General features: G+C 30.8%; 3 protein-coding genes across 4 annotated transcripts; 1 reads left to right on the top strand and 2 right to left on the bottom strand.

The window, feature by feature from the left end:
• On the bottom strand, positions 1 to 7,045 carry LOC114182731 (SWR1-complex protein 4). Of its 2 annotated transcripts, none has more exons than XM_028069667.1 (17): positions 6,787 to 7,045; positions 6,621 to 6,707; positions 6,455 to 6,520; positions 6,074 to 6,133; positions 5,928 to 5,984; positions 4,205 to 4,334; positions 4,022 to 4,089; positions 3,853 to 3,945; positions 3,707 to 3,754; positions 2,798 to 2,959; positions 2,440 to 2,550; positions 1,462 to 1,557; positions 1,237 to 1,308; positions 1,068 to 1,128; positions 936 to 970; positions 757 to 824; positions 1 to 527 (listed from the first exon to the last, which is right to left on the bottom strand). In XM_028069667.1, exons 1-16 carry the CDS (start codon positions 6,895 to 6,897, stop codon positions 765 to 767), a joined length of 1,317 nt encoding a protein of 438 aa, XP_027925468.1. In that variant the 5' UTR covers positions 6,898 to 7,045; the 3' UTR covers positions 1 to 527; positions 757 to 764. The 2 variants fall into 2 exon arrangements, with proteins under 2 accessions (XP_027925468.1, XP_027925475.1); XM_028069674.1 differs by having other exon boundaries at positions 721 to 824.
• A 3,434-nt stretch (positions 7,046 to 10,479) lies between these two features.
• LOC114178153 (gibberellin 2-beta-dioxygenase 2-like) lies at positions 10,480 to 14,849 on the top strand. The gene is made up of 3 exons (XM_028063898.1): positions 10,480 to 11,002; positions 13,700 to 14,045; positions 14,415 to 14,849. Exons 1-3 carry the CDS (start codon positions 10,617 to 10,619, stop codon positions 14,703 to 14,705), a joined length of 1,023 nt encoding a protein of 340 aa, XP_027919699.1. The 5' UTR covers positions 10,480 to 10,616; the 3' UTR covers positions 14,706 to 14,849.
• Positions 14,850 to 17,149: 2,300 nt separating this feature from the next.
• On the bottom strand, positions 17,150 to 18,613 carry LOC114178159 (transcription factor MYB108-like). Its single transcript, XM_028063910.1, has 3 exons — positions 18,282 to 18,613; positions 18,066 to 18,195; positions 17,150 to 17,975 (listed from the first exon to the last, which is right to left on the bottom strand). Exons 1-3 carry the CDS (start codon positions 18,445 to 18,447, stop codon positions 17,441 to 17,443), a joined length of 831 nt encoding a protein of 276 aa, XP_027919711.1. The 5' UTR covers positions 18,448 to 18,613; the 3' UTR covers positions 17,150 to 17,440.
• Positions 18,614 to 20,037: the final 1,424 nt, after the last annotated feature.

A 20,037-nucleotide genomic window follows, 5' to 3' on the forward strand; every position in this document is an offset into this window, starting at 1 on the left:
TTTTCCAAGACAACAGCAAATTTAAATTAAATTATTTTCATATAGTTTGAATTATCACAACATTTTTTTCATTGGATGTGCAAGTGTGCAAACGATTAGAAACATACATGAACCGATGTAGTCGTTCCAATTGCTCCCAATTTCAGCATTCATAAGCCTTCAGAGACATCCGGAATTTCCATTTCTAAACTTATATACATGCATATCCAAATTAGAAGCCATTTTTGTACCTGGTATGTGGTATCCCTACAAAGCATTATCAGCGTGAGAAATAAAGTCCAGCTTCTCAGGACATGCTAAAGATGGGAGATTCATTCATCGCAGGGATCTCAAGTTTCTCTTTACATTGAAGACCAAGAGTGGCATAGTCTAAAATTGCAGGCCGAAGTAAACAGAACTGCAGTTGGACTAAATATACCACAATCAGAATTTCCAGGTGTTGAGTTCAAAGCCAGTTGCCACATTCATAATTTTGATTGAAAAAATTCTTGGAATTGAAACACCTTTTTTTTTTTCTCGGTTGCCACCTGGGGAATAACATGCAAAACACTTTTCAATAAATACAATGCCTCAACAAGCCTTGTTGTGCTAGTTAACAATAGAACAGAAAATTGAAGAAACAAGTACCATAAGGATGCTGAAGAAGCAAAAATATTATATTACAAAAGCACACAAATGGTAAGGATGAATGCTAAATTATAAAAGAACGATACAAACTACCAGTGTGAATCATCTCTGAAAAATATAAGCTCTCACCAGAGGAACTAGAGATCTGTAGCCTTTAGTTTTCTAGGTCTTTTATGAGCCGATGGAGCTCCAGGTGCCTGCAAAAATTATAATTTGAACAGATCAATAATAATGCACTACGAAAATAGTCCACATGTAAGCGGGAATCAAGCAGTGAAGAAAATATTTAGACAAACTTTGTAGTGTACCTTACGCTTTTGGTCCTTTTTGCCAACCCTTTCCACTGAAGCCATATTTATAAACACGGTTAATAATAAATAAACAAAAAACTCATCAATTACAGGAAATTAGGTAGAGCAGGTGCAGACAAAATCTATTACCTCCAAAATTCATTGCATCTGGAATGAATGTCCGATCCTGATCCCCAGCACGATGTAAATGCTGTCAGTAGTTTCCAAATCACAGATTCATGGTTAGGGAAACGAAATAGGATAAAAACAACGAAAGCAATAGAAGGGTAAATAGAAAAATAAAAGCCAGATTTCTAACCTTAGGTGTGCCAGGTGTTTCACCATATGACCCATCACGAAAAGAGGAACCTTCAGCCTCTTTATATTGAACCTGAAACAAATATTTTAGCAAGTAGTTAAATAAAAGAAATTGGCGGAAAGCAAGCCAATATTGATTTTGCTACTCCTTGAGAAAAATAAAGCTAAGAAAGGCATATGGACATTCTAAACAGCGTAATCCCCAAAACCACAGTAGCAAGAATACCTGTTTCTGGAGATTAAGCCAAGTTAGTATTTCTTTTCTTAACTCAAGGTGCTCCGCACAAACAGCTTTTGTTGGAACTCTTGGTTTCAAGTTGACCTGCAATCATAGTAGAACTAATTAAAAAGGAAGTGCACATGTGTGTGCCCTGTGCACGGATCACTTCACAGTAATTAAGAAATTTTAGTTAGTCATTAAATTTGTCAACAATGTGTATTATTTTTCCAGAATTACCCTTAAATTATTGGGATCGCATTCTCTTAATCTCTTTCTACCCAATTAACTAATGTATTTTCACTTAAGTAATGACTATTTGCATCCTATAAAGAGGTAAAGGGAATGAAAGAGGCAGCTCTGACTCGTGATTACCCTTTCGTGATGAGTCCAAGAAATTAATTTACTGCATTTATTATTTATTGACTAGAAAAAACTGTCTAGTAATTAAGGGCAACTTTTGAAAAAAAAAAGTTAGTTCAGTAAAATAGTTTGGAAGGGGCCTTAAGCATACTAAAAGGTTCCCTTGAGACAGAAAATATGGAAAAAGTGCTTAAGAGAGATTATTTAATTTCTCGGCTAATTCATTCATTTATAGGAACCCCTACATCAAAGATGTATGAAAAGTAATGATCAACCTACACATATATGTAACCTGTTCTAACAAGTTAACCATTCAACTAAGTCAAACAATTATGATAGGTCCCTATAGAAAAACAAAGGAAGTACTAATTAGTACTCAAAAGATATTTGTTAAGTAATAAACAAGTGCAAAGTATTTAACGGAAAGTACAACAATTAATACAAAGGAAACTTAAAAGCGTTTATTTTTCATTAAATAATGTTCATTTTTTAATCCTTAACAGGTGTCTAACGTTTCCTTTATATATTGTTACAATTACATATCAGTGAATACCATATGAATACCACGGACAAACATATGAAATATCTTAACTATATTAAAAGTTCAAGTGAGTAAAGACAAACCCCAAGGTCTTGCAAGGTTTGCTCAACCCGTTTGATAGTCCGAAGTCCAGCAGATGAGTTTGCAGCTTGCACCATTTGTTCAAGTGCATATGTTCTCAAATATACACGTAGCTGAAACATTCCTCGTCATTAGACTATGTTTAATGTAGTAGGATTAAAAATTTGTGAAAGTAGCATCTAAAAAAAGTCATTTGAAATAGTGTGATTAGTGCAAGATCAAAGTTTTTAAATATTGAATAGTAACATTCCTGGTGAGCATGAAGAGAATGAGCTTTGGGAAATGGGAGGTGTTTAGAACAGAAGTGTCAATGAAGAGAAGGCACAGGCTGCATCACTGAGATCCTTCTATATAACTTACCATGCGAAGAGAAGCTAGAGTAGATGCATTATCTGATAAAGTAGGAGGCGCAACCATTGGTGGAAGTTGCACATTCGATGGAGATACAGTTTCACCAGGGACAGCCCTCTCTGTAGCTTCTGCACCAGCATTAGGAGCAGCCAAGTGAGACTCTTCAGCAACCTACAACACAAGATAAAACACGTGTCATCTGAATACATGCAAAGCTCCAAAATTTCTAGAGTATTCCATGAGTAAACAAAGAGTGAAGTCTATCCTACACACATTTGTGTGACAGTGGGGACAGCCCGTATCCACAAAAGGCATCCTTCAGTACATGGTTCAATATAGGGCAATGTTGGTAATTGTTTTTTAAGTCTCATTTCATTAATTGCAACAAAAAGAAAAATCCATATACATAAATAGTTAGCTCAGGCACAAAAAGAAAGTCCCTATAAATGAATTGGCTCACAGCCAGGGGTGGAGCTTGGTGCACAATTGATACTCTCAGCTGGAGCTAGTAACTAGATTGATTCATAATGACATACACAAACAGGTGCTTGTGCATCTTAAAGTGAAATCGTTTTATAAATTCCATGAATGCTGCTGTCCCAAATTGGTTATTGTGAACTGTGAACAAGCAATTCAATGACAGCCTTTCAACAAGTATATTACTGTCAGTAAAATTGAAAACTAATAAGGTTATGAGTACACAGCTCTAGTTACCTCCTGGCGCAAATGAAATGATAAACAGCAGAAAATTTTTCTATGAAACTCAATTAAATAAGAACATTCCATATTAGTCAAAGGTCGTATCACAAACAATCAAGAAATCAGAATTAAAACATTTGAAATTGATTCCTTATAATAATTCCCCCCTCCACAAGTAATTAATGGCATTATAGAAAAGCATTCTTTAAAAGAAATTACCTTGGGTGGAATGCGAGATTCAGCTATCCTTTTTGCTTCAACAAGAACCTGCATAAAAGAACAGAAGTAGGTATTATACCTTATTTTCTTTGAAGGTACACATATTGCAGAAACTAATGACTATAATCTAAACAACAGTTCAAAACCTCTTCATCTCTGCGTTCTTGTTGCCTTGTTTGAGAGAGGACCATGGACAGTGCTCGCTTTCGCTCCATTTCTTGTGAAACATTATACAGTTCCTACAATGGGGAAGGACAAGTTATCACTATGATCAGGTCCAGTGTTCAAAAGCAGATTAAAGTTTTTAAACTGCACCTTAACAAGAGGATGTGCTGCAACATCCCCAGAAGATGGAGCTCTAGCAACCAATATAGCCCGCGAAACTACATCACAGGGCATGAGATAAAAGGTCATGTGAAACATATTACCATAAAATCAAAATAAAGTATAATAAAAAGAAACATGCAGCATATAATAATTGGTTGAACAAATACATACCACTATAATATCTATCCTTTAATTCCTCTACAGTTCGAGATGATGGAAACCTATCGGCTATTACAACAAATCGGAGATCAAATCTCTCGCACAAGTCAAATAGTTGATCAGTCTCCTCTTTGGTCCACATCTACATATGTAAAGTACAATCGAATAGAGCAATGCACTTAAGACATGATAAAGATTGATCTAAAATATAATTAGGATTCAATATTACACGAGTTGACTTTCAATTATGAAAAGCACACAGCATAGTTGCAGTTAAGGGTAAGAAATGTTACAGATGAAAAGCACAATTTAGTGTGTACAAACAAAGCATATGTGAAGTTAAACTAGGCTCGCAGATACAGATCATTCCAAATTGATCACAAATATGTCCCTGTGTTTATAGTTATACCAATAATCATTTTCTGTATTTGGGAACTAATCATCGTGATACACAGTGTAAGGAAAAAAAAAAGTATGAACTCACATACCCATCCACATAGTTAGCTATCCAATTCAAAAGATAGATTCTTTTGATTGGAAAAACCTAAGGATAACAATAATTCAAATTCTGACCTCTAGCATTATCTTATTCAAAGGCTTTAAAGAGTATCCAACATTTTACTATATCATTCTACAAAAACCACCAACTCCATCACGAACAACATTAGGTATCCTATCAATGTGGAAGGGAATAAATCTTCCTAAATTCTCTTACATTAATGTACAGATAAGCTCAGGCAAGACCAAGGGTCAAACAAATTTTGTCACATCAAACCAAAAGGTATTTCTCTCAAGAGACACCCCTCAGCAACGGTAAACAAGAAATTTGGCCAAAACCAAATTAAGCAGTGTTAAGTATGGTTCTAAATTCTGATGATCAAATTAATAGAATCCTAATGTTGTTTCATAGAAAAAAAAAAACACTAATCCAACTTCACACTAAACTTGAGACTCAAGGATGTGAAATGGAAACCAGGGAACAGAGATGTGTAGTTGCATAATTGAATAGGGAGAAATAAGAGAACTATGACCCCCAAACAGCGTTAGTGGCACACTAGAAAACCCATCCTTGCCCAAGCTAGAAGCTCATAGTAATAACAGAAAGACATCCATGAATACATGCATCTCACTCCTCCCCTACCACCCACTATTGGTGGTCCCACAAGCTAAAACAGAAAACATAACAAACCAGACTAAATGTATTTTATTGCTGATTTTCTTTTATGTTTCTCCAACCATAAAATCCCTCCACGTCCTAGGGATGTTTGCTTATCTCATCATTAAAAGTTGTCTATCAATCCATCTATATTTTCAGACAAATTTTCGTTAAACTAATGACTGAAGAAACCACACAGAAATAACATGATATCCTTCTCTTCTAGGAAAAGAACTTCCCATACTGTGATTTATAAATACCAACATAAGTAAAAAGCAATGTAACGCTTAATCGTGTTAACCAAGGTAGTTGAATTGGGATACAAAGTGCATCACCAAGGTACAATGTAACCCATAAACCAATTTGCATCACCAGACTTCTAAATCATATCAAAGTGGTAGTATTGTAGCACGTCCTGTGTGATACTAACTACCATGGTGTTAACACAAATTAATTTAAATGGAGACCCCACTATCACAACTTGATACACCGACTAAAATACGTATGGGGTAAACATTATAGTTTGAGTAATTCATTCATAAATTTACATAATAATATACATTTAGACATGTTACCCACAGGATTTGTCAAATACTTGTCATACTCCTCATCTGTGTATTTGATCACATCAACTGCCTGTACCAAAGCATGTAAACTAACATTCAATCATACAAAGAGGTATTGGCCAAAACCAAATTCAAAAATAAAGCAGGCAAAGCATTTACCTTATTATACTTGGCAAAAGAATAGTCACCCGTAGGAGGAACACCATTGACAACTCGAACCTGATTTATTAGACAAATTACAATTACTCGTATGCTCAAAATCAAGAATATGGTTAAGTTTCTTGTTTAACCCTTGTACTTGTCTCAATTTTATGTGTTAATTCTATACAAGATAACTGGAAGCCTAGTTCCTAGACAACTTTTTGCAGCAGTTTATTACCACGACAGAACGAATTTTGGTAACAGTAAAATACCATCAAAAAGATTCAACGCATGTGTGTCATTGAGTAACTAAAACTTAAAATGGTAACAACTACAGGAAATAATTTAATATTTTAACCCACATAATATATAAAAAATTATACTGAGACTATTTCTGACCCAGTGGTAAAGTTGCAGATTATCTTTACGAGCAGAACTGGTGAAAGGAAGCCACTGCCAAGTGATCTGAAGAAACATAGAAAAGGTGAAAATACTCAATAAACTAAATCACTGAACTAATTGAGCATTGTCAAAACAAAACTAAAAGAAAAAACGAAGAAGCAACCTTTTCGAGAGGAGGAGGCTTTTTCTTCAATTGAGAAGCTTCAATAGCAGGCATAAGAGGGGCCAACCCACCTGTAAGCGCATACACCTACAAATAAAATTCAATTGAATTGAATGCAGTGACCATACACAAAATTTTGAATACATGTTATTGTTGAAATAGGTACCTCGCGCGAAATGCCATCAGGTTTTCGTTGAGACTCTTTGGGAGGTCGAGACTTCTTCTCAAGAGAGGGGAATGAGTTTTTTGGCAATCCCAGGATATCTTTGGCATCCATAATTCACAATTATACACACAGTTAGGGACTAGTTAGGGTTTCAGGATCAAGGTTGGAATTTGGGGAATTAAACAGGGTTGTTCTTCCTGTTTCAGTTTTCCCTCTCACTTTCTTCAGTGTCATATTAAAATTTTAGAATGACATCTTAGCGACGTCGTATTGGTTTCCTTGTCATGACTGGGTTTTTCTATTTTCTCAAACAAAAATACACCAATTTCATTAATATATATTTAGTCGTACTTATTTCATGAAATTATAAAAAATAAAAAGGTTGTTATCTATTCATCACAAATTCTGAGAAAATAAAATATTGTTTAACTCTACATTTAATTATTGACTTAAGTAATATTTTTGTCTTCTAATTTATTAGTATGATTTATTTTGATCTTTTTATTATTTTTTATTCAATTTAGTTCTTTAATTATTTAAAGAAGTTTAATTTGGTTTATGCCAATAAATTCACATTAATACCATTTCCATACATATTATATAATATTTTATATAATTTTCAATTTTTTATTATTTAAAAAAATCATATGTCAATAATTGTATTATATATCAATTTGAAATATTTTTTTAACTTTTAATTTTTTTTAATTAAAAAAGTGTCACACAGCAACTCATAATTTGCCGAGCAAAATCCACATTATCATTTTACCTTTCATGTTAAAACTTAACTCATTTTAAATCTATTATTAAAAAAAATGTCTCATAAATATTTTAGTTAAATATTTAATAACTAACTTTTATTCATTAAAATATGAACACAAACTTCATAGTTTTTCACTAATTGAATAAATATAGAATAATAACGTTGACATATATATAAACAATTAAGTAGAAATATTTTTCTCTCTTAACTTTTAAAAAAAGTCTCATTAATATTTTAGTTAAATATTTAATAACTAACTTTTATTCATTAAAATATGGACACAAACTTGGTAGTTTTTCACTAATTGAATAAATATAGAATAATAACGTTGATATATATATATATATATATATATATATATATATATATATATATATATATATATATATATATATATATATATATATATATATATATATATATATATTTAAGTAGGAATATTTCTCTCTCTTAACTTTAAAAGAGACGAGTCTCGTCTTTAAGCATTCGTATTTTCATCTATCACTTTAAAAAAATGCGTTTATTTTGTTGGTACCGAATTATTTCCACATATAATGGAGCTTTTGTAAAATTAAATTACAAGTTAACTTAAAACTTCAATAAATGAAAAATTATTTCACCTTTTCTTTTGACTTGTTTTAAGAAAAAAAAAATTCTATAGATATTCACGAAGATCAAAGGGTTGTAAATAATTTAAATTGTCATGCATACCACTTTTGGATAACATGCAAGATAATACTTTGAGGAAGTTTTAAGTAAGAGGATTGATTGATTTGAAAAATATTCAGAAAACTTTAATGACGACGTTGAGATATTAAAGGAAGATTGTCCACACACATTGTACTTAATTTAATCTTGGAAAATTATAATATCTGTGTAGAGTACATAATCCGTGGTTTAATAAATACTAGTTGTATCTTATAAGAAACTGTAATGGAGAGGATCTTCTAACAAGAGTTTTTAAAATTTTACCATTGGTTATTTTTTCAGGGAAGTGAGTTTACTAAGAAAAATAAGAGAAAGTATTACTAAAAAAATTATAAAATTGTAATTGCTTATAATAGAGCAAAACTTCTAAAAAGTTGACCTGGGTTATTTAAAAGATAATAAAGTGAAATAAAAACTGATAGATGTATACAATATTTTCCCTCAACTTGTACGAGGTGGATTTTATTTCTTTTTAGGATCTCCCTAAGATATACTTATTTTAAAAAAATTATCCTAAATAAATATATTTTCACTCTGGTTCTCAAATTATATCTGATTACTGTATTCTGGCATAAATTTTTTAATTTTATATATATATATATATATATATATATATATATATATATATATTTGAAATTAGGAAAAAGAGAAGGAAGAAAACTAGGTATTGTTCATTGATAAAAATTTAACTCAAATATCGAATTTTCAACCTATAAATAGTATAAGTGTCTAGTTTAGAAATTAAAGTAAAAAAGAGTTTATTCAAATATTTTTTAAATGAATATATTTTGAGAAAAATAAACTATCTTTTTATCCTATTTAAGATATGCTAAATAAGTTTATTATCTTTCACGTGCTACTCTTTTATCATTTTCTTTTCATTAGTATATATGAAAAAAAATATTTTATTTCTATATTATTTTATGACACCAAAGACACTTATCCTATATTTTAATTTTTTTTCTTGTTCGCCGTATGTTGCTGGCCTAATTTTTTATAGATTATTTTTTAAAAAAGAATTATCTTAATAAATCTTATCCAATACTCTTTAGTCAACTAAATTTTAATATTTTTTTATCGTCTGGGATGAGAATTTCTTAACGAAAACCATAAAGAGATTTAGATTAATAATTAAAGTAAGGATGAATTTATTTGAAGATTTTTTTAATTGATGATATATTTTGAAAAAAAATCGTTGACCCTCTAAATTAAAAATTAAAGTGAGAATATTTTCATTTAGTTTATTTTGAAGAAAAAGAATGCGTTGGCCGCCATCAACATATGGGTCCTGCATACTACAAAAAGTAAACCTAAAATATGGGTCCTTCATTTTTTTTTTCTTTTTCAGTGAATGTTTAAATCTAAAAAAGGTCCTCAAAATCTGCAAACTTTTTTTTTATGTGTGTTTGATGAGGACGATGGAAGCGAAGGCAATGGTTCGTATTCAATGTTTCCAGTTCACGCCCTCTATTATTTTTTTGTTTCGCTCCCAACCAGTTCAATAACTCATTCTTCAAAAATTATCAACGTCCTTTCCATTTTGGTGGACAGTGACACAAATAAGAGAAAAAACAAATTTAAAAATAATAAATACAACATCTCATAAAAGAAATGTATAAATAAATATAATAATTTTAATATTTAACATAACATTCACAAATTACAAATACCAATACCTTTTTATTTTTCTTTTCTCATCTGTCAAATCACCTATCATGTACATACTTTTCTCTCATTTTTCTCATGTTTCAAGATTTAGACAACAAAGGCTGTCCCAAAGCATCATCCACCGCTACGAATGCAGTGGCAGTGATGAACCAAAAGTGTAGAAAAATATAAAAAAGGAAAATGTTTTATTGTTCCCATAAAAAGTGAAACAGCTTTTATTATTCCGATTCACTTTGAAAATCTTATACACATACGTACAACAAATAAAAGATAAATAAAATCAATAGCTACATATAATCTCAATTATGCGATATTAAGTAATGAAATTCCTTGCATTAATTATAGTATGTATATAAATGTTGACGCAACAAACTTTTTAACAGTTCTGCTTTGCGTCTCGCATTTTGCCGTCGTTCTTCCTTCGCCGATTAGAGATGAAAATGGAGAATCATCCCTAACTGTTTCAACAAGGTTGGTTTATTGACCTAAATGTTCTCCGTACACTAAATTTGATTTTTCAAATTACAATTAGTTTAATTAAACTTCCTTCGATTATCTATATATATACATCTAATAGCAGTTTTGTGTAAGCAAGACCTAGTCTATAGTCTATACCCTCCGCCATAGGTAGCTGTGGTGCATCGATCAAATCAAAACAGATATTTTCTCTTATATACATACCGTGACAGCAATGGTTGTGGCTTCTCCAACATTCAGCAAGATAAGTTCCAATAATACAAAGGCAATGAGAATCCCAACCATTGACCTATCCATGGAAAGGTCACAGTTATCGCAAACTGTGGTGAAAGCCTGCGAGGAATACGGTTTCTTCAGAGTGGTTAACCACAATGTGCCGAAGGAGGTTATTGCCAGATTGGAAGAGGAAGGTGCAGAGTTTTTCTCAAAATCCAGTCACGAGAAGCGTCGGGCTGGGCCCGCGAGCCCATTCGGTTACGGCTTCACCAATATTGGGCCCAATGGAGATATGGGTGACCTGGAGTATCTTCTGCTTCGTGCTAACCCTCTCTCCATCGCTCAGATATCCAAAACCATCGCTAACGACTCCACCAAGTTCAGGTTCCTCCCTCTTCACTATCATTTCATTTGCCTCTTCTACACTTTCTTTCACAAAACGACATTAACTAACCCAAAAAAATATTATATTTTCATGCACACTCTCTGACTTGAAACTTCCACAATACAAACTTAACTTCATCTTTTCTATGTTTTTCTCTTTATGAATCTCTATACAAAAATCCTAATGTTGGCATTTTTGTTTATAAATTAACCAATTTCATCTTTTTTTAATCCAACATAAAATAAAATATTAAAGGCTTAAAACGAGTAAATTAAACTGAATATAGAAAACAAGTTAAAGAATAAAAAGAGCGAAGAGTTCAGTAAAAAGAAAAACAAATGTTTTATCGTTACCCTAATTTTTATTTAATTTTTTGAGATAAAAAATTGTACAGAAGTAATTTATTAATTATGCGTGAAAGAACATAGATTAAGAAAGTGGGTGAACGTTGTAATTTATTAATTTGTACAGTCCTTCTTTCTTTGTTTCTTAATTTTTCAACTATTGCTCTTTGACGTATTACACTATATAGAAAAAGGAGATTTTTTGGGTCTAAATTTATTTTATCTCTAAAATATAAATTTTACAAAGAAAACAAAAAACACTTAACTATTAGTTTAAAGAAATTCTGATTGAAACTAATTACTCACATTTTAAATGTAGATATAATTTTAATAAAATACATAATAACAAATAAAATCACATAAAATAATATATATATATATATATATATATATATAATATGTTATAATATAACAAAGTTATATGAAAACATAATAAAAAGATGTCATGGATTTTTCCAACTGTAATATAAGACTCTTTTTTTGGTCATATTTTTTTTAATTTAATAGTATTTTTATCTTTATAATTGTAGTAATAAAATATTAGCTCATTTCTACTTGTTTCCTTTATATGGTTTAAAAGTAGTTAATGTAATTTTATTTGTTAAATTTATCCTCATTTTTTCTATTTTGCTCTTTGATAATAAAAACGATAAAAGAAAAACGATTATATAAATAAATATTGTCATCATTAAATATTGTCATCATTATGTTAATTTAAAGAAAATGATTACAATATTTTTTTTAAATTGTAGAAATCATAATAATTAAATAGTAAATAAAGAAATTGAACTCTTTTTATAATATAAAGACAAATATTATTAAACATATTCTTTAAATATTACTTAAGTGAAATATAAGCTTTAGCTTTATTTTTTTCTTTTTATGTTGAATAAGTTTTTTTTTTTTATGTTGAATAAGGTAAACATCTAAAACTTATGTTAAATCAACTCAACTTAATTTATTTATAAGTAAATTTTAAAAATGTAATTTTGATCGAACCAACGGCAGGTTAAAGGGAATAGTTTTCTTAATTTAAAAATTCTGTAGCTTCATACTTTTTTTTTCTTCGATTTAATTAGGACGAGTCAACCCAATTATCTTATCTTCGATCTTAGATTTGTTTGGATGGATGGGAGGAAGGAAGGAAGGGAAGTGAAAATTGGAGAGATATAATTTATATAAATGAAACGAAAGTAAAAATTAAATATTTAATTTAGTCATTTATTAATATATTTTTAATTTACTTTTTAAGTCTGAATTTTAAATAGTTAAATTAAGTAGGTATGTTTATATATATATATATATATATATATATATATATATATTATAACAAGTAAAATAATTGAAATTTTTATAAAAATAATATTACAATTTGATTTTTAAAATTTATTTTCTTTAGAAGAATTAAATATATGTTTATATAATTTTAAATCGTAAAATTGTAAATTAGATGTATAAATTTATCATTAAAAACTAGCGTATATCAATCCGGTATACAATGAATAATAGTTACATGCATAACCTTTTATCTGCTCTCTTTTATACTTCAACAAGTCCAAACCAGTGGAAAGTAGGAAGATTTACTTGTTTAAAATTAAGAAATGACTGTATTTAAAGGTTTAAATATCGTATTTTATTGGTTTTAAAGTAATACAAAAGTGATACAGTATATGTGCTGAACACATACCTTATAAAATTATATTAGCATTTTAGTTTCATAAATGGACCATTAAATAATATTTATGAGCACTTGCTAATATAGTGGAAACAATCATCCCCTTTATGTCTACATATTTGTTATATTACTAACTAACAGATAATGCGTTATATTAACGAATATAGACCAATTTAAGATACAAGCAACAATTTGTGCACCATCTATGTAATTAGTGGAACATGTTAGATAGTTAACTCGCAGTAGACAAATAAAAATTGAGAATGAATGTGATTGTGATTGTGATTGAATGGGGCTAACTGTGATATGAGGTTGGGCCCAATGGCCCATCACATGAAAGAAAAGTTAATTGTACGACAACCATGTTACTCTTTCAGAGTTCATGAACCTTCGTTAGAGAGGACAACAACAAATTCAAGTTATTCGTGGTTGCATAAGTTGCATCGGTTTCTCTTCGTACAATCCTGCGAGCGTGACTATGTTGTCCTTTGGTTTCCCCAGAATAGACCAAATCTTATATCACTAACTAACAAGTTAGTAACTGACAAACCCAAACAAAGACATTTTTTTTTTCTGAGCAATATATTAAAACATAGACGTTGGGTGGGTTTCCAAATTAGACGTTGTTGTTATAATTTGTTATTGGTAACCATGTTACTGTGTTTTGTTTTTGGTAGTACGGTGGTGAAGGAATACGTGGAAGTGGTAAAAGAAGTAACGTGCGAGATTCTAGATCTGGTGGTTGAGGGATTAGGGGTCGGAGACAAGTTTGGTCTTAGCCGTCTCATCAGAGATTATGATAGTGATTCTGTTCTAAGGATGAATCACTACCCTCCAATGAAGGTGAAGCGGAAGGGTAAGAAGAATAGCATTGGTTTTGGGGCGCATTCTGACCCTCAGATGTTGACCATCATGCGCTCCAACGATGTGGGTGGCCTTCAAATTTACACCCGTGACGGACTATGGCTTCCTGTCCCTCCTGATCCCACTAATTTCTTTGTCATGGTTGGCGATGTCTTGCAGGTTCTTTCCTTTCTCACTTTTACTATTCATATCCATTTTGAGGATAGAAAGATATAAATATCATTAATTAATTTTATAAATTATTTTAAATATTAATACGGTGTTATTAATTTTATTATGAAAAATATTTTATAAGATATCGCTTTTTAAAAGTTAGAACTTAATCGACATTTTTTAAAATATTTTAAAAATAAATATCAAATTAACATATTAAAATAATAATAAATATCGGTGGATATTATCTGATTAATTAAACTATAATTATAAAATAAATTACAATTCTGACGTAAATTACAACAACTAAGAATCATACACATAGATGGTCATGCATTGATGTGCTTAACATAGAGTGATAAATTTTGTGTAAAGGTTATGACAAATGGAAAGTTCATGAGCGTGAGGCACAGGGCATTGACGAACACATTGGAGGCAAGGATGTCAATGATGTACTTTGCAGCGCCGCCACTTGATTGGTGGATTGCTCCTCTACCGGAGATGGTGTCGCCACCAGAAAATGAAAGTGTGTATAAGGGCTTCACATGGGCCCAGTACAAGGAAGCAACATATTCTTTACGCCTTGGGGATTCACGACTTGATCTCTTCAAGGCCCACTTAGATACCCATCTTCTCTCTTCCTCTCAATCTCAGTTTCAATGTTGATATCATGACTCATGACTTGACTTGGGATTAGTAAAGACTGGGTAGCTTTTTTTCTCCTTTTTTTTTTGGTTTGGAGTATTTTTATATTCTTTTAGAAGTTCAAGTTAAGGATTTCTTTGTTTACAATTGAAAGTGTCAATTGAAGTGGTAGAACTATGAGAAATTTGACACCACTGAAGTCCATTTATAATTCACGGTATTTGTGATATGATGGTAATCATCACACATCTAAATTTTCAATGTAAAATGTGATACTATTATTACAAACAACGACTCTATTAGTGATTAAAGGTCTTTATATTAGAAACATAAGCAGATGTTTTGAACACGACAAAAGGAACCTAGCTTATTAATTCCTCCTTAAGAAATGGTAAATGTTTTCCTTTTTCTAGATCATATTAGTTCTTTCCTTTTTCATTACTTTTTTTTCTCATTATTATTTAATTCTATTTATTCGTATTATAATTTATTATTTTAGTATTTTTTTTATATTACGTATTTATTCTGTTCAATTATAAAACAAATTTTTATACTTACATTAAAATGTGTATTTTCATTCATTTAATAATTTTTATTTTAATGTTCATAATAAATCTTGACGATTTATTAATAAAAATAAGTTAAATTCAAGTAAGTCGAAATTGGACATATTTTTTTTTACAACTCTTTAATCTTTAATATTTAAATTACATTCTTCTTATGATGTTGAACAATAGAACATACTTTAAAGTAGGTTGTAATTTTGTCTATTACTATACTGTTTTTAAGAATTTTTTACTTGCCATTAAAATGTGAAAATGAAAACGAGAGTATAAGTGTCATGCGAGTGATGACTACCAGAGTAAGAAAGAAATGACAATTACTAGAATGAGGATAGATGACAATGCAAACAGGGTGGTGTAACGCGAGAGTGTTGGGGAGAAAGAAAAAAAATTAAACTTATCATGCTGGTTATCGGAAGAATCAACATAATATTTTTATTTTAAATTTACAATAATATAATATCTCACTTTTTTATATATGTTCAATATGTAACATAAAAAATCCTGTACTTTATTACAAAAATTCATCACTCTTATTTTGTACATCGGTTACAGGTATAATTCACATAGCTCCGTCATATTTACAACACTACTAGTGTTTCATTTATTGTGATGTGTAGATTATAACTGATATAGTAAGATTTTAAACACTATTTCACCTTTATAAAAATATATATAAGATATTATCCGTCGTAAATTTTATCTACGAATCTCTATAAATATGAGTATTTTTGTCATTTCTAATTATGTTTTTAAGTCAATATATAAGATATCATCACAGAGTGTAACGTAAATTTGTGCCTGATGGTAAGATATGCAATAAAAAGCTAATAAGTTAAAAGAAAAAAAATATTGATAAGAACTGAAGTTGTTAATGTAGATTTTGGCTGAGTTGTGCTGTGACCACGAATGGGACAGAAGAATATAAGAAAAGCGAAGAAAGTTGAAAGGGCAGTTAAGTGTGAACAACTCAAAAAAAGGAAGAATTAACAATTTTGTTTCAAAGGTTGCGGCCGTGAGTGCCTCAACTCTAATAACCACAAACTCATCCAATTTCTTAACTTAATTCATTTAATGTCAAACAAACCTATGTCACCTTCTCTTTCACTTCTTCTAGATAACACATTATAGAAAAATCGTAACTTCCAATTTACTCCTACTTTCCAAATTATTTTTCCATTTCTTTCCCTAATAACCCAACCCAACTTTTTAAGCTCAAAATTATAACAACTCATATTTTGTGAACTTTTAAAAATCCTTCACCTCTTTGTTGCGGGTTTTTGACTAACCGCATTGTAATCCTCGCATCGATGGGGATAATTATTTAAATCACTTTGCTTATCTATGTTTTTTCCTTCTAATTTTGTGATTTTACTTGTGTAGGCTTAATCTTTTTGAATGATATTGACTGTGAAGAATTTAAACAAAAAGTCAGAAGATTTACATTAAGTAAGGATGAATGGGACCAAAAATATATATATAAAAAAACCATAAACTTAATGTCATAAGAATTTGGATTAGAAGCAATGTTAAGTTTTTGATACATGAGTTGACTTATATATTAAAGGGTTAAATATGTTTTTTGTCCTTTAATTTTTAGTGAATTTTAGAATTACTCTATTTTAAACTTTAAATTAATTTAGTCATTCATCTTTCGAAATACATGGATTTAGTCATCTTAATCCAACTTTGTTAGGTTTATTAGATATTTTGTACGCATTTCAGGATTGAATTTGAGTTGTTTATTTTGTTTGACATATTTTTATTTTAATGTTAAGCCAAATGTTATTATGAAAGACACTTGAAATGTCAAATAAATTGAACAAGATTGGATTAAAACAACTAAATCCATATATTTCAAAAAACAAAAGACTAAAAAATAAACTAATTCCAAAATTCACTAAAAAGTTAAGATACCAAAAACATATTTAACCATATATTAAACATACATTCAAATCTCTCATGGTACACACTCTCACTATTGTTCCAACTTTTTGAAATTTTAAAATAAATAATAACAACTTAAGGAGTCAATGTGTTATTATCTATTTTAAAACTTATTCTAATTGTTATTATTTATTTTCAATTAGAATAAAATTAGAATAACTTAACTTGAAAAAACATGTTTCACGATTGTTACAGTTGATGAATTACGAGGAGCTTCGCAAGTTCTTTAATGGAAGTGTTAATGCGTCAGAAATCATCAGCGAGCTGTTGCTGCAAGAAGCAAATATTCTCCTCCGTCCACAAATCAACGCCACCGAAACCATTTCCTGTTATCTCCGAGTACCCATAATTTCTCTCTTCCCATACCCTGCTATAACCTTCTTCTGCACCATAAGAACACCAACTTCCACCACCCACTAAACTATAAGACGCGCCGGAGTCAGAGAGAGAGGGGGCGTGGACTTCAACCGCCGATGAAGCCTCTGACACCAAACCCGCGTTACTGGCAGTGGCGGTGGCGGTGGCTCCACCACAAGGGTCGCTGTGGGCTTTAACGTTGGAGATTAAAGCGGTTTGGGCTTGGCCTGATGATGATGATGAGGCCTGTGCCTGAATCCGCTCCAGCATACGTGGCATCCACTCAAAACGCAACGTGTCTCTGAATTGTTTGCTGTTCACGTCACATTTCAGTTGCTTAGCCTGCTTTACCACTCTCGTTCTCCAGTAGTTCTTAATCTCGTTGTCTGTTCTTCCCGGTAAATGTTCCGCTATTTTCGACCACCTAAACAAATACCACAACACCACTTTAACGTGTTCTGTGTCATGTTCAAGAATAAACACAAATGGTGATAATGATGATGATGTATAGTACCTATTGCCCCATCGGGAATGGAGGTCAAGAATCATGAGCTGTTCTTGGAGCGTTATGTTCCCGCGTCGAACGTTGGGACGCAAGTAGTTCAACCATCTTAGTCTGCAGCTTTTGCCCGTTCGTTTGAGACCTGAAGTTGAGAGAGACAAAGATTATAAGACGTGTTTTTGATTTGATTAATGATTCATATGTAAAAAGACATGAATGTTTGCATGCCTGTGTAGCGAGCGACAGAGTTCCAGTGACCTTCACCGTGAACTGTGATGTAATCGAAGAGAACTGAATCTTCTTCCTCTGTCCATGGACCTTTCGTTATTGACATCTCCTCTTCACTGCTTCCATATGTTCCCGATGACCCGTTTTCTGATAAACTCCTCTCCATCTCGGAAATCAGAAATAACGTAACTGTTCTGTGATCTTTCTTCTGTGTTATACTTTTATGCGTGAGAGAAGGAGATAGAAAGAGTTGAAAATATGGTTAAGTAAGAATGGCAGTGAAATTAGGGGATTATATAAAGAGTTTTGAGACCAAAGTTATGTGTCGTTTAATTTAGGAGGATCTGCACTTTTGGATTGAAGTAATTTTCTATACCAAAACCCTTTTAGTGGGCTGCTAAATAGTACTGCAACTATGAATTATTAAATGATAAATAGATATGAAAGTAGTTGTTATTCCTTAGCTTTTTGTGTTTTATAAAGTTTGACCTGGGATTTAGCGTTGACTATTTGACTTCTGGACACGTTTATAGGAGAAGTGGACCTTAAAATATACTGTTTTTTGAAGAAAGCGAGTCAAATACAGAGTTAGTTTTGGTCAGCATTCTGAGTCTGAGATGGAGAAAAATGGAGGGGTCTTGTATCTAGCCAACTTTTTCTTGCGTCAACAAATTTTGTGTACCTGTTTCAGTAAATTCGAGTTGACACGTTCTACGCGATTTTGCCAAACCTTGCTTATGTCAAAATTTCATTTGTGGACCAAAATATTAGGCTTTATTGACGCCGACTTATATTAATTAATATAGGAGTGAAAATGTTTTTTTACAAAAAGGGTGCGAATTTAGAGTCATGATTTATAACTCGAATTTTAGCTTATAATTAATAACTGTGTTAACAAAGTAAAATGTTTGGTGTTAGTAACAAATGTATCAGTATTTGACTTAAACAACGTCATTGTATAAAGGTACGTCTTATTAAAAAAAGAATTTTTCGGCTTACAATTGAAGTAATGCATTCCTTCATAAATTTGAAAAGAATTCCATTAAATAGTTCCAATTTATATTATTATGGTTTTCCACTTGAATTTGAAAATACATAGTCATCTAGAAAAAAAAAATGAATTTCCAATAGTATACACTGATTTCTAGAGAGTAAACACAAAATTATAAAAAAAAAAATTGTTGATATGAAGTTTGTGAAACTTAAACTCTGATGATTAACATATATCATCTTGTGATATTTTGTTTTCGATAATAATATAAACCATCGTATGTAATTATAACATCCATGTATCTGAAGAGAAGACTTATTTATGTTCGTATTATGTGGTGGGAAAAGAATGTCTATGAATTTATCGTTACCAATATCTGCCATCAAACACGTTCATTAAGATTCATACGAAGGGTTGACTCCAAAACTTATAAACTATAATACTATATATATATATATATATATATATATATATATATATATATATATATATATATATATATTCATATACATAGAAGATATAATTACATATGGTGTATATTATTATTAACAAAATAACAACGTAATAAAGTCTTTTCTTCAGAAGTAACAATTCAATTGCGTAAGTCAATCACATAAATGAATTATCCTAACCGTTAGTGTTCTGTTTCATGGACATTCGAAATAATATAAGTGGGCCCAAGTTATTGGGCCTGATTTAGTTAATAATAGATTTGGTTCATTATTCTATAATCAGTTATAATCTTGTAATATTGAGTTACAAAGT

Source organism: Vigna unguiculata, chromosome 1, assembly GCF_004118075.2.
Source record: "Vigna unguiculata cultivar IT97K-499-35 chromosome 1, ASM411807v1, whole genome shotgun sequence".
In the NCBI taxonomy this organism is placed as follows: domain Eukaryota; kingdom Viridiplantae; phylum Streptophyta; class Magnoliopsida; order Fabales; family Fabaceae; genus Vigna; species Vigna unguiculata.

What these genes read in the sequence shown, in the direction of transcription:
- LOC114182731 (XM_028069667.1), bottom strand. Translation starts at nt 6,897, where the DNA reads ATGGATGCCAAAGATATCCTGGGATTGCCAAAAAACTCATTCCCCTCT. An exon ending in CAGCACATCCTCTTGTTAAG is followed by an intron (nt 3,946 to 4,021) that starts GTGCAGTTTAAA and finishes TCCCCATTGTAG; the next exon opens with GAACTGTATAATGTTTCACA. An exon ending in GGCTTAATCTCCAGAAACAG is followed by an intron (nt 1,309 to 1,461) that starts GTATTCTTGCTA and finishes TATTTGTTTCAG; the next exon opens with GTTCAATATAAAGAGGCTGA.
- LOC114178153 (XM_028063898.1), top strand. Translation starts at nt 10,617, where the DNA reads ATGGTTGTGGCTTCTCCAACATTCAGCAAGATAAGTTCCAATAATACA. An exon ending in AACGACTCCACCAAGTTCAG is followed by an intron (nt 11,003 to 13,699) that starts GTTCCTCCCTCT and finishes TGTTTTTGGTAG; the next exon opens with TACGGTGGTGAAGGAATACG. An exon ending in TGGTTGGCGATGTCTTGCAG is followed by an intron (nt 14,046 to 14,414) that starts GTTCTTTCCTTT and finishes TTTTGTGTAAAG; the next exon opens with GTTATGACAAATGGAAAGTT.
- LOC114178159 (XM_028063910.1), bottom strand. Translation starts at nt 18,447, where the DNA reads ATGGAGAGGAGTTTATCAGAAAACGGGTCATCGGGAACATATGGAAGC. An exon ending in CTCTGTCGCTCGCTACACAG is followed by an intron (nt 18,196 to 18,281) that starts GCATGCAAACAT and finishes TCTCAACTTCAG; the next exon opens with GTCTCAAACGAACGGGCAAA. An exon ending in CATTCCCGATGGGGCAATAG is followed by an intron (nt 17,976 to 18,065) that starts GTACTATACATC and finishes GTATTTGTTTAG; the next exon opens with GTGGTCGAAAATAGCGGAAC.